Source organism: Pectinophora gossypiella, chromosome 29 (genome assembly GCF_024362695.1).
Source record: "Pectinophora gossypiella chromosome 29, ilPecGoss1.1, whole genome shotgun sequence".
Taxonomy (NCBI): domain Eukaryota; kingdom Metazoa; phylum Arthropoda; class Insecta; order Lepidoptera; family Gelechiidae; genus Pectinophora; species Pectinophora gossypiella.
In genome coordinates this window covers 6,309,583-6,323,753 of record NC_065432.1, presented here as the reverse complement: position 1 = coordinate 6,323,753, position 14,171 = coordinate 6,309,583, and the positions used below count along the sequence as shown (strand labels likewise).

General features: G+C 35.0%; 2 protein-coding genes across 5 annotated transcripts in view; both read left to right on the top strand.

The window, feature by feature from the left end:
* LOC126379428 (monocarboxylate transporter 12-like) overlaps positions 1-14,171 on the top strand; it is a 191,324-nt gene that overhangs the window by 41,294 nt on the left and 135,859 nt on the right. Inside the window, exon 9 of one of the 4 annotated variants that reach the window (XM_050028185.1) lies at positions 4,641-6,310. The exons of the other annotated variants lie outside the window; for them this stretch is intronic. Coding sequence (XP_049884142.1) covers positions 4,641-5,741 — 1,101 coding nt within the window. The 3' untranslated portion in view covers positions 5,742-6,310. Of the gene's footprint in view, positions 1-4,640; positions 6,311-14,171 lie in introns of those variants that run through there. 4 annotated transcript variants of the gene reach the window in all.
* The window catches only part of LOC126379593 (cleavage and polyadenylation specificity factor subunit 5), a 111,122-nt gene that overhangs the window by 80,721 nt on the left and 16,230 nt on the right, over positions 1-14,171 (top strand). The window lies entirely within an intron of this gene.

Genomic DNA, 14,171 nt, shown 5'->3' with positions numbered 1-14,171 from the left:
ATTAAATAGTTATTGCGTATTCCCCAAAATGTTGACGCGAGTGTTTTTGAAAATGTGCGTCGTGCGCGCGCGCAGGGCGTGCTGTCAAAGTAAGGCATCCACTGTTGTTATTATATTTATTTATGTTGTGGCGTGGCTTTGGTGTGGTGTGGGAGGAAACGCATCTTGTTCTTTAGATGTTTAGGTTGCATTTTGTTTGCACGCCCGTTTAATTTAATTACGAATGTTTAAAAAAAATCTGATCCTTATTTTTTTTGATAATCAAGTTAGATGTTTATGCGACATATTTATTGAACTACCCATGTTTTTATTTTTGATATTTTTTTTTGTATACTGTAATTTTGTATGATAAAGTTTTAACTTTTTTACACGATTCTTAGTTCGAATTTGACATTCAGTATGTTACATAAGATGTTTATGTAACTTTGTTTGTGTTACAATGAAGAGAACGTATCTACGCAGAGGCGCACTGCTATTGTACATTATTAAAAAATATATATATTAAAACTTATTATTACCAACCGGAGGAGGTTGAATGAGGGGAGGCCTGTGCCCAGCAGAGGGACGTATCATCACAAATTAAAGAGCCACGCTCTTGTCGGTGTAGCATTCTCCATGCTACTTTTTTAGGGAAAAATAGGGCAGTGGTTTCCCTCTTGCCTTCCGCCCCGCAGTACTCTGTCTGACGCAAGTGGGATGGCGCCCAGAGTAGTCTATTTCAAGGACTCCTGTCCTCCGCCTCTGAATAGTAATGACATTTAGTGGGGTCTATATCCGCTGTTTATGTTTTTTTAATATTTTTTTTAAATTTAATATTTTTTTGTTTATTTATTTACATTTCACGACTTTGTTACGTTATGCTTATTGAATATTTGTTACATTTTATGATTTTATTAGTTATTGAATGATGCTACTCCTCCCACAAAGCTTTTATGTGCCTTGCGTTAGATGTATTTGTTTTCGTTTATTTTTCACGCTTCGTCTATTGATAATATATAAAAAAAAAAACTAAAAAAAGAAGATTAAGAATAAAAAATTGTATTTTATATCTCAATACACATATTTTTATAAATTGTCTATGATACTATAATTATATTTACACTCGTGTAATAATAACTGGTTACCTAAAGTCGAGACCTAAAAAAACCTTTTTTTTTTGACGATGTTTTTTGTCTGTGATAGGTCATCTTACTCTACTTAATTTTGATGGTAGTTTCTTAGAATAGTACTCATACTTAATTTTGCATATTTAAAAAAGAAACCTTTTTCAATAATTATATTTATTTATTATGTTTTTTTTTTATAATCTATAAAATTTAAGTAGCTTTATCGCTTCAATATAACGCTGCACTCAAACCTAACCCATGAATGTCATAATAATCACTTTCTTTATACTAATTCCACGATTCCATTCATATTCAATACACACCCCCATGCTCTGGGGTGGCATTGTAGCAGCATTTCCCAAAGGGGTTCCGTGGCACAATCACCAGGGTTTCAATTATTATATATAAAAAAAATACAAAAAGAATAATAAAATAATAATAATATAACAAAATAATATAAAAATAATATAATTATATTATTATAGGAGCGACTGGAGTAGTAGCCAAAAGTTTACATAGATATTACCGTCAACTAGATGCAGATATAAACGTACACGTAATGCAGAAACAGGCCGCCATTCACACAACAATCATACTTACAAAAGTTTTAGGAAACACCATGTTTATAGAGAGGGACTCCGATCTACCTTTTCCCTGAGGGTCTCGGGGCGGGAGAAAGGAGAAAATGCCGACCCAGGTCGAGTGAAAAAAATGATTCATAATAATAATATACCTACCTACCTTTTCCCTGAGGGTCTCGGGGCGGGAGAATGGAGAAAATGCCGACCCAGGTCGAGTGAAAAAATGATTCATAATATAATTTCAAATGTTTACAAAATACAAAAAATGTACTTTATTGCACACACACACAAGATATTCGCGCCTGTTTACCACCGGGGAAAACTTTTATTTGTACTCATTAGATATGGGGTTGAATAAAATACAAGGTTCAACATTTGGTGAGGGTTCCCGATTGATCGAAGATACTAGTGTTACCGCATGATTATATTGAAATAATCGATAGTATTGCCAGAGTAGTTAAGGCTCTATTGTAAAAGAAAATAAGCATTTATTTTTCATTTTTTTTTCATTGCAATTATTTTACAATCTATAAAATGATATAATCGATTATATTTAACAATTATTAGATTAGAATCGATTAATCGATCGATTGTGTCTGACGGGATCCATGTTCCGATTGTCGAACGATTGAGATAACGGAACAGTCACAAAATACTCTTCATTTATGGGACCCTATATCAAATGAATAAAAATCAAAGACACTGTGATTTAAATAAAAACGACTTTTTATTAGAAATATTTTAAACATGAAAAAAGGATTATTCATTTTAACTTCTAATTCATAGAATGAAATTTAATAATTCATAATCATTTATTCGCAATAAAAATGGTATTACAGTTTGCAGATGGTCAGCATTTAACATTTGGTCTATATTTTTAATGTTTCGCGGAACCCTGACGACTAGGACCCCCTAGGTTCCTAGGAACCCACTTTGGAAATCGCTGGTGGCTGTTACCGAAGTTGCTTTTACACAATCACACCAGCTCGCTTGTGCAAAAATGAATTCACAATAAATGTGCAAAAGATACATTTTCAAAAATGCTCTCGTTTGTAACCAATAACGTGTATATATATGAAGGATATTATAACGAAAGTGATTATTTAGTTTAGTCTTTGTTTTAGTTTGATAACAACCGTCTCTGAGCTCCTTGAAGTGGCAATTGGGTAGTTTTCAACGTCAAAGATAATTTATGAAATTCTGATTACTAAATGATTACCAAATATAGAGAGATCTAAAACTGTCAAAAAACTTCTTTTTCTATTGTTGCGTATGGCAGACGAAAACAAAATATCCTGCGTGGATCATATATCCAGCTGAAGCTACTCTAGCCAAGTCTCTGCCGCATCCGTCACACAATGCAGCTCAGCTATGCCACCTGGGAACCGGTGTAGAGGGCACTCGTTCACTATGTGAGATATGTTTTCTTTATTTGCATACTATGATGGTGTACAAGTTTGTAAAGTTAAATTATGAAATTCTAATTTACTAAATATATACAGATCTAAAACCGTCAAAAACTTATTTTTTCTATTTCTAATTTATATATGAATTTTCATCATCAATTTAAGAGCAACGCTCTTGTCGGTGCAGCATTTTCCATTCCAGTCAATTCCTTGACTTCCCTATAAGACACGACGTTAACCTTTTCTTTAATCTGTTCCATATGAATTTTAATAAAGAAAAATGTAATAGTAAGTCCGACATTTTGTCACGATTTTCTATGATTTCATAGTGTGCTTTTTCGTACAAATCCCATAGTAATATCGTGTTTTGACGTTTAGTAAAAAGTATCTGATTTGACTAGTTGGAAACTACCCTGTTGCACAACCCAATCCACCCAGGCCGATGCGTCAATATCACGTCGAGATTGGGAATCTTGACAGCTCGAAATCGTGGTTACCATGGTTACTACCCACCATCTCGCCCAGTAGGGCCAACATGCTCAACGTGATAAAATTTTGTCACAGTAATTTTATCGATTCTGACGATATATGTCGTTCGATCGATTGGTGCTAACATGACACCATATTTTTTCACATTCTGTGAACTTTTGACACATCTACGTAATATGTCCTTTTTATTTTTTAATGAGAAAACATGGGCGTGGATTACAGTCTTTTAGCTTAAATTGACGTGGATTTTACAAAGGATTCAACACGAAAAGAATGTTGCCAAATACAAAAATGTTTTTTTTTTTACAAAATGGCTACATCGGTTTCTCGACGTGATAAACGTTTATCGTTAGGGAAAATGATAACTTTATCGATTTCGACTAAATTTATCGTCTCGATAGATTCATTTGATCACGTTCGTGGCAGATCGTGGTTACCATGGTTACGGCCTGATCGCCGCGCCCGTGACTTTGACGCATTGCGCAGGATGGCTTGGCAAGTGTAATTAGCGCAAGAGTTCGGCGCCTAGATCTAACTAACTGTTGTGTTCGCTATACTTGTTTTATATTAATAATAATAATAAAAAAATATGTTATCGATTTGCCTCGCGTAGTTGGCGGCCGGTTCCACTGTGCATTTAGTTGCGCCGAAATATGATAAAAAAAATTTATTACTTTTATATACAGGGGATGATTCAGACCACGATTCTGAGTTGATATCAAGTGGAATTTCCTGTCGGAAAATTCATGAAAATTTTGGTGTTTTTTTTTTAATTCTTTTCAGCACCTTTGCGACGGAAAATTCCATGTGACATGGTACCTAAATGTATGCATATTGATGCTCGTGACCGTACTTAGTTCATCTTGCGATGGAAGTACCTCTGATGACCTCACTTGAGTTACTAGTCGTGAGCTTATGTTATTAGCGATCCTTTTTGTGCCTCTAAATGGTCTTGAATGCACAGTGGAAACGACCATTTCATGTCAGTAGACCAAAAACCGTGATGTTCTAACTAAAAAAAAAAGTTCAAAAAAATACAGACAACTTTTTCTTTCCAGGACGACATACTCTTCGAGGAGGAAGAGCCTATAGGCACGTTCACCATGTCGACACTACAGGAACAAGCCGAAAATGGGCTCGCAGACAACTTAACAGAGGAGAAAATACCTCAAAATTTGAGTCAAAACTGCATGCCCTCGCTAGCCTCACAGAACCAGCTCAAACACAATCTTTCAAAGAGAAAGTTATCGAGGCAAATGTCCAAAACGCCTTACAGCTCCGCGTCTATAACTAAACTAGGGTCTCAGGAGACCTTCGGCAGGAGACTCAGCACGGCTGGGCCGAAACGTAACATGTCTACTTCGAGCTTCAACTATGTCTCGACTCCCTTCCACGGCTCGACCCTGTCCGCCTTCGAACAACCCAACGAGTTCGCTTCACAATTTTCCTTAAAATCCATCACTGAGAGCGTCCACGACGTAGCGTACTGCTGCTTCTGTTGCAAGAAAAAAGAAAAAAAAGAACCGAACAAATTCTTCGACGTCAGCCTCCTCACCGACCCTACTTACTTAGTAATACTAATATCCAGTAGTACTGTGGCCATTTCGTGTACGAATTTCATAATTTTACTGCCATCGCACGCGCAAAATATTGGTTTTGATAAAGCTAGGGGTGCGTATTTGCTAAGTACGGTGTCCGCTTTGGACTTGGTCGGGAGGATCGGTGGTTCGGCGTTGTGCGACTTGAACATAATCCCGAAAACATTTTACTTCGTCGGCGGGTTGCTGTTCTCTGGGCTAGCGCTTGTGACGATACCGTTTCTAGAATCGTACACGACGTTGAGCGTCTTCTGCGCGTTTTTCGGTCTCGCCTCGGGTATCAATAACGGCGTAACAACCCTAGTAATGGCTGAAATCCTCGGCGTTGAGAGACTAATGTCGACTTACGGTATTTCATTGTTCGTTAACGGTATCCTCCAGTTGGTAGGACCGCCCATATGCGGTATTTGGTATGAGCACGATAAGAATTTCTTCAATATGTTCGTTACTTTTGGGTTTATTTTCATCGGCGGCGCGTCCTTGTGGCTTTTGATGCCGATCATAAATAGGAGGAAGCGAGAGAGGGAACGGCTGGAAGCTGAGAAGGCGGTGAAGGTATAATTTGTAACACACACGTAACATAAGCACTTTCCAATCGGCGTTCCCCAAAAACACGATAGACGGCGTTGTTAAGTTTTTTCTTCGTTTAAACTTCTAGTTTCATGGATAACAGACATATGCATCTATTATCTGTGTTTTTGGGTATAAATGATGACCCTTTTTATTACACCAAGGTACAATTACAACTTAAATTTATTATTCTGAAAGAGAAGCAATATAGGTAGCAACATAATTATACACATAATGTGATCCAAATATCAAGCAATTATTTTTATATATGCTTCAGCCATTACATTACATTTCTGGATAATTATGTGTATTTAGTGAAACTATGATATTGCTACTGTAACTGCAAGTATATTGTACCTAAATTTATACACAATAAAAAATTATCTTATCTTATCTACCCCAGCAGTGGGATAATAGGTAATTATCACAATAAAAGTGAACAACGCCATCTATCGTGTGTTTGGGGAACGTCGATTGGAAAGTCCCACATTGTAGCGGAGGTTTTCATCGGAAGATGAACTAAGTACCTACACCTCACCGAGCTTTCTGTTAGACCAATGTGATAGGTGAGCCGTATGGCCGTCTATAATGGTCGAGCCAACTGTGTTAGTGGAAACTGCACTTGAATTAATAAATAATTTGTGCAAGTCCGGTATCTGGGTTTGAAACGGCGGTTCGTAATTATTGTAACAAAAAATATATTTTTTTGTTGTTGAATATTTTAAAAGTATTGAAATTCTACTTTAAAACATTACGTCATTTAAATATTACGACGATTTAAAGCGATATAATTGAACCACGAAAGAGTTCTATTTTTGAATTCAGTATCAAATATGTTTTAACTTATCCAGCCTATTCTGGACAAAGGCCTCCCCTTCATTATTCCACTCCTAACGACTTTGCGCGATCTCCGGCCAATCCCTCCGATAAACATTGAGGCAAATAATAAAGCATTGCATCAAATACGTACCAATTTATTTAGCAATAAAAGGCGGTATTATTCAAACCGGTATTTTTTACAATACCGTTACTTAATTACCGGTACCGTTACCGAAACATTTAATTTAAAAATAATAAAGTACACAAAGAAACGCATCACTTTTTACACAATTATTTTTAACGTATTTTAAATTAATATTTAAATATTATATTGACTTAAAACAATGTATTTTTTACTCTCTATATTTAGGATATTTTATTTAGTTTTTAATGCAATGAAGTTACCGAATTGAGGCTTCCATGTTACTTATAAATACGCCATTTTAGTGCTGTTAAAATAATAAAATGTTGATTTTGAATACTCCTTATTCACAATAACGAAGAAATTGCACTTTGACTCATTAGTTAAAATAAAAATCTGATTATAAATCAATAGTGGCCCTGATTCCAGTCCACACCTTTGAATTTTATTTTAAGTTATACCCGTCATTTTCTTATCCGCCGAAAAGGAAAGGGACGGACGAATGACAGCTGTTAATTTTAAAATGAATGAATAACGCGGGCGAATCAAATAGCCATGTCGCTGATAAAGTTAATTCTGTCGGCTTATTGGCCAATGTAAAATTTCAAGAAAGAATAACTTTATGCCTAAAATTGTCGTGTGTGTTCCATGAATATTATGCCTGATTACCCGTCCCTTTCCTTTTCGGCGGATAAGAAAGTGACAGGTATAACTTGAAATAAAATTGGTGTGTACTAGCATCAGCGCCTCTATAGAACGACAGTTACATAGTGTTATATTCCATCTAAGATAAGTAAAAGGAATTTACTAGTTAGTAAGGAACTAGCCAAAATATTGTACAATAAAACTTATTACTAGAGCACGCGTGGTCCCTCCCATACCAATGCTCTTTCCGTTCTATGGGTAGGGACCGTATTGTTACTCTATTTCGCCACGGACTCGCTAGATGTCGCTAACCGTATAAGCTAACATACTTAAAGCACATAATAACGGGTTCTTACCGCGTTTAAATGGGGATATGAGACTCCCGATATTTCGACACTGTTGCAAGTGCCATGATGATTTCAGATGGTTCCGAACATTCCGATATCAAAAACATAAACAAGCGGCAAAGAAAGAGGGTGGACAGATATGTCTGCCCGTAGAAAATTATGGATCTACCTACTCCACTCCAATCTCATCAATCATCCCGTGATCATGGCACTTGCAACAGTGTCGGAATATCGGGAGTCTCATATCCCCATTTAAATGCGGTAAGAACCCGTTATTATGTGTTTTAATTATGATACTGGTGCTAATTCCTGTAAATACCATCTAATTTTATTTTAGGTTATATCTGTCATTTTCTTATCCGCCGAAAAGGAAAGGGACGGGTAATCGACAAGCATAAAATTTATGGAACACACGTCAATTTTAAGCACAAATCTAAAACAACCGTCTAAAAATTCGCCCGGGTTATTCATTTATTTACTCATTCTTCCTAAAATTAAGAGCTGTCAATCATCCGTCCCTTTCCTTTTCGGCGGATAAGAAAATGACAGGTATAACTTAAAGTAAAATTAAGAGATGTCTGCAGGAATCGGGGCCAATAACCGCGTAAACTTAAAACAATGTATAAGCTAACATACGTCAATAAGCGCCATCTAGTGACGATGCGTCGTACCATTGTGACAAGTTTGACAGTTGGTACACATGCTCGCCACCGGCGTTGCATTTGCGTGCGTTTTAGTGGCTGTCGTATATTGTTACTCCGTGGCGCGATGATTCTTATTGATTACATTTATAAGCGCACAATATAGTATTCCATTTTTTCTTGCGTATTTATAAATATACATTTTATTAATTATTGAGTATTTTTCTTTAAAGAATTATGCGAAATTTATTTGGCAACACCAGGCAGAATTCGTAAAATGTTTTGTTCCAGGCCATAAATAACCTTTAAAAAATAAAATGTTTTGAAAGGATGACTTGGCCGAAAGGACTTGATTTCAAGCCATAACCTTTTAAAAAAATGAAATGTTTTGTCCGCTTTATTACTGAATTAATAATTATATTTTTCTATTTATATTATATTAACTTGAATTATTTATTAGTGATATATTCGTAACTCCAATTATGATACCATTCCTATTTTATTCCTTTATTTAAAATTAATAATAATTTTGAAGTGTTCATGTTATGTAAGATTATACTCGCTCCTTGTTCGAGAGTTATTTAACAGTGTAGTCTACGTCTCATGCTCCAGCATCGTCACAATTTTCAAAGCTCATATCCAAAGCTAAAAAAAAAGTTAGTTTCCCGCTTCCTGAACGCAGCTGTCAACTAATGTCATTACGGTTTTTGTGCACCGGCGCGTCACTTCGCCTCCGTAAATAAACTAATTGAAAACCAATATTTAATACAAAAACATGATTGATATAGTGCGAAAAATCTGTTACTTACATAATCAAGTGCTTTTTTCTCTAAAAAAGCTAGAAACAGTACCAAAGAAAAAATGTGGATGACGACGAGCGTAAGTTCTTTTTGATAAAACAAAATGTGGATTAAACTGGTAAGTCTTAACATTATCCATCTACTAAAACAAGAGAAGATATAATTATGATCAATTCAATTTAATTCCTTTTATTGTCGAAAACAAATTACTTTTTTTGAGGTTATAATTTTATAATCCTAACATTCGAAGAAGTAACTTAAGTTGGTACTTATTACTAATAAAAGTAACTAGTTTTATTAACAGAAATAATAATAATATTAAAATTGTATCGTGTTCGTGTTATAACAGTGATTTTAAAAGTTAAACTTTATTCCGATGTTGATGTTGTTTAAATTCGCCTTATATAAGGCAGGCAAAGATCTGAGGACTATACAGTCTTGACTTTAGTAATTTAATATTCGAAAATCACGATCAAAATAGGCCTAAGCCTTGTCTTCAGTCCCTGATTGCCGCGTTTTTATTTTCATCTGTCAAAAAAAAAAATTTTTTTGTTTCTTTTTGTAATTCGTGTTCTTGGCTTATGTTGCGGTTGATAACTTACTATCAGCGAATGAAATGAGCAGTTTTATTATAAAACAAAGAGAACCAGTGAAATATAACCGCAGAATGGCATAGAAAAGTAAATAATTAACTCGGAAATAATTTGACAAGTTCAGATAATTAGATGACAGAAGCACTTCATGTTTATCCTGTTCATCAAGAAGTACCTATGACACAGTAGTACTCGATATCACAGAGGTCATCTACACCATTGGTAGACAAGATACATAACTTATTCAAGATAACACTTAAAACATTTAGAGAATTATAATTGGTTTACTACAAGGTAACCATACTTAAAAATGATATTATATATATTATAATAGTACATAATCCCTTCTCACAGTCTCTGTTAAGTGGTGTTAATAATGTTATCTTCTCCGAATGATACTTACAATATAAGATGATGATAATATACCCTAACAATAAAAACAGAAAGAGTGTTAAGAGAGTACAGGCAAAAGATAGCCTTATTATAGTAAGCAATTTCTTCCAAATTACTCTAATCTTATTATAATTCAAGCTTCCAACTAACCTAACCAACAAGAGAACACCACTTGGAGAGTCACCTAGTTAAGCACTAGTAGTGAACTGTCTGACTAGGGAATAGACAGACTATTTGTTTCTTTTTAGAGCTATCACAATAGAGGATAGACAATGGACTTGATGTATCAACCCTATTAACATAAAAATCAACCACTAAGACTGTTGCAAAGCGCAAATATACCTATGCCTTATTTTAATACCTAGAGCTATCATTTAGCGGATGGACAGTGGACTTGATGGTACCAACTTAATGTACATAAGAGCTATCACTAGGAAGTTTGCCATTCCTAAGCGCTAATATACCTATTTTACATTTCCATACCTAGAGCTATCACTTAGAGGATAGACAATGGACTTAAAGGCACAATGCACCATTAGGAAGAGACACAATGCACCACAAGAGCTACCATTAGGAAGGTCGCCATTGATAAGCGCTAATATACCTATTTGTCATTTCCATACCTAGAGCTATCACTTAGAGGATAGACGATATACTTGAAGGTATCAATGTAATGAACATAAGAGCTACTACTAGGAAGGTTGCCACTGACAAGCGCTAACATACCTATTTCTCATTTCCATACTTAGAGCTATCACTTAGAGGATAGACAATGGACTTGATGGTATCAACCTAATTAACAAAAGATCTACCACCAGGAAGGTCGCCATTGCCAAGCGCTAATATACCTATTTATCATTTCCATGCCTAGAGCTATCACTATGAGGATAGACAATGGACTTGAAGGTATCAACACAATGAATGTAAGAGCTACCACTAAGAAAGTCGCCATTGACAAGCGCTAACATACCTATTTCTCATTTCCATACTTAGAGCTATCACTTACAGGATAGACAATGGACTTGATGGTATGAACCCTATTAACATAAGAGCTACCACGATTATGGTCGGCATTGGCAAGCGCTATATACCTATTTCTCATTTCCATACTTAGAGCTATCACTTAGAGGATAGACAATGGACTTTATGGTATGAACCCTATTAATATAAGAGCTACCACGATTATGGTCGGCATTAGCAAGCGCTATATACTTATTTCTCATTTCCATACCTAGAGCTATCACTTAGAGGATAGACAATGGACTTGATGGTATCAACTCAAATAACATAAAGCTACCACTACAAGTATCGCCTTTTGCTAAACGCTAGTAGATAGCTAGAACATAGACCAACTATTTTTTATACTTTTATTTCCATGTTTGGTTTGTCACTTGAGGAATCGAAGATAAACCATTGAATTGTCGGGGCTTACCTACCCATGTTGAAACTCAAGATTAGACTAATGCTGAGAAACAATAGACTATTATGTCAAATTGATTATTATAAAATAATGAGAGTACAAATTCTGAAGAAATAACCAACAATTCAAAACCTAAAAGCCTCTGTTCTATTAATCAACCTCAACTGTGCTAGAAATCAAAGTATTAATAGTATGTAATGTCAGAGATTACTTTCAAAAGAGATAACTGTACACAAGACATGGTTAGAGAACCATAAAGTGCTATAAAATTCTTTCAACCAACATCATAAAATTCAAATAGCACATAAATAATAATGAATAACATTGCCCGAAGAGTGAGTAAACGAGATAGCAACAGGATCTGTGGAACAGAGACAACAGTATCAGCAGGCAGCCCCACAGCCAACAGCATGAACAGAAAGCCCACAAGGAACAGTATCAGCAGGCCGCCCCACAGCCAGCAATAAAAGCAGTGATGCAACCAGTCATGATCAGCAGTGCCATAACCAGCAGTACCAGCAGCCCTACAGCCAGCAGTAGTAGCAGAGCTACAACCAGATGTATTAGCAGTCTCACAGCCATTAGTATCAACAGTGGCCCAGGCAGCAAGGCCGTTTAAGAATAGTACCTCATGAGGAGGAAGAATTCCCTATAAAGTTATAATGGGAAAATTTACACAAGCAAATATACCTACCTTTATGATATTTACTTTTTCAAAATTCTGATAAAATTAATTCCGAATGTCTATCACTAAAAGTTTTAGCATTATCATTAAGACATGGGATTCAAATCCTGTCTTTGTTAATCAGGAATAACAATACTAATCTCAGTATAAATTGAGGTACCTACCTGATAATATTATAACTTCAATGAAAATTTCCTTCTAGTATTACATTCGAAATTGTAAAATATTGATACCTAGTTCGGTTAGATAGAATAGTTGTCCTTTTTATTATTAACTCATAGGTGAAAAGGAAGGAAAAATAGTTCATTAGTAACATATAACTTACATCACCATTAGCGTTTTCTCTAAATTATGTTGTTGTAGATTTATTATGTTGTTGCTGATCAGCCCAAAACACAGTTTACAATTAATATAAAAATTACAACAATAATGTCCCTCCACTTAATCAATCGGAACCAAACTGCAGTGGAGAAGTAACAATAATATTTTCATGATAAATATATGTTTATCCTATTTTTCGGTTAGTGTTGTAACGTAAATCAGGCAGGTCCCTTCACTAAATAACCTGACATATTAAATCTTCAGGATGGGTACGAGAAGTGAATCCCTGTGCAAACAACAGGATCATGTTAAGTTAGGTTAAAGGAAAGGATGATTTTTACGAACGATGATAATATACCTACACGACCGATAATTAATAAATTAATGTTATCCTTATATGTAACTGCATACCTAAGGGTAAAATATGTTTTATTCATTTATTTATTTTTTCCAGTAAATAATAGGACGTTACTATTACTGTCCTAAAAACAAATTCAATAATTATTACCACATAAAAAATTATACTAAATATTATTACCAAGCCCATATGGTCGATATTAGGAAATACACAATAACGTGGGCTCAGGTAATGTATTTTAATAAAAACAAAATCTTAATTATTCCGAAGATAATTATCACACAAGTACATAATGTAAATGCACTTCCCCTCTTTATACTTTCAGCCTCATTTAACAATATCTTATAATAAAGAGGAAAGTTTAGTTCAGTGGTTCTGAATATTTTAATGAAAAAGGTCATTTGAATAAATGTATCGAAATTCTTACTTGCACTTATATTTGTATTTTCTCTAATCAATTTGACATGTTGTCTTAGGATTCATTTAACTACTCAATGTCGACAACAATTGCCAACTTAGCACAGGATGTTACAATCAATCTTGTGTCTGGGTGCCCGAGTCATTACCCGTTCTTCTTTATGTATTTCTTCTTTTTTTATGTATGTAAACAAATAATGTGTAACTTTGATAATTATTGTAGCCCTTGGTGTGCCAATGAAAAATGAGTGTTATACTATATGATGAAGTCTCACAGTCCTTTCGACTATAATTATCGTTGTTGTTCAAGAGCTTCGGAAATGTGCTCTATGGTGAGGTCCCTGTGAGGCTCTTATAGCCAATCTTGATGTTGAGCCCCATCAGAAATTTGTTCTTGTGTAGTTCTTTTGTTGTGAAATTGATAGTAATGTGAAATAGGTATTTAATGTACTTGCTCAACTTCAACTTTATTATTTAGAACTATGTATCTATTCTAGTACAGTATAGTATAACCATATATAACATACATAATATCGATTCCATTCTTGAGAACTGGTGAAACTTGTTTAGCGAACAGTTATTATTCTTATTGTTTTTTACATGATAATATCAAAACGTTTGGTGGAACGCCGCGCTGAGTTTATCAGGCGACGGCTGTGCCTCTGACTGCCTTTATTGGGATTAAAGTCATGGGCAGCTTAATTAGCTTTTGTGATAACAATGTACTTTATTCATTAATGAATAATCATATTATTGGTACTCGTTTCAACTTAAATGTTTCATTCCCAACTATACTTTGAACATCTACACTGTTAAATAACTCTCGAACAAGGAGCGAGT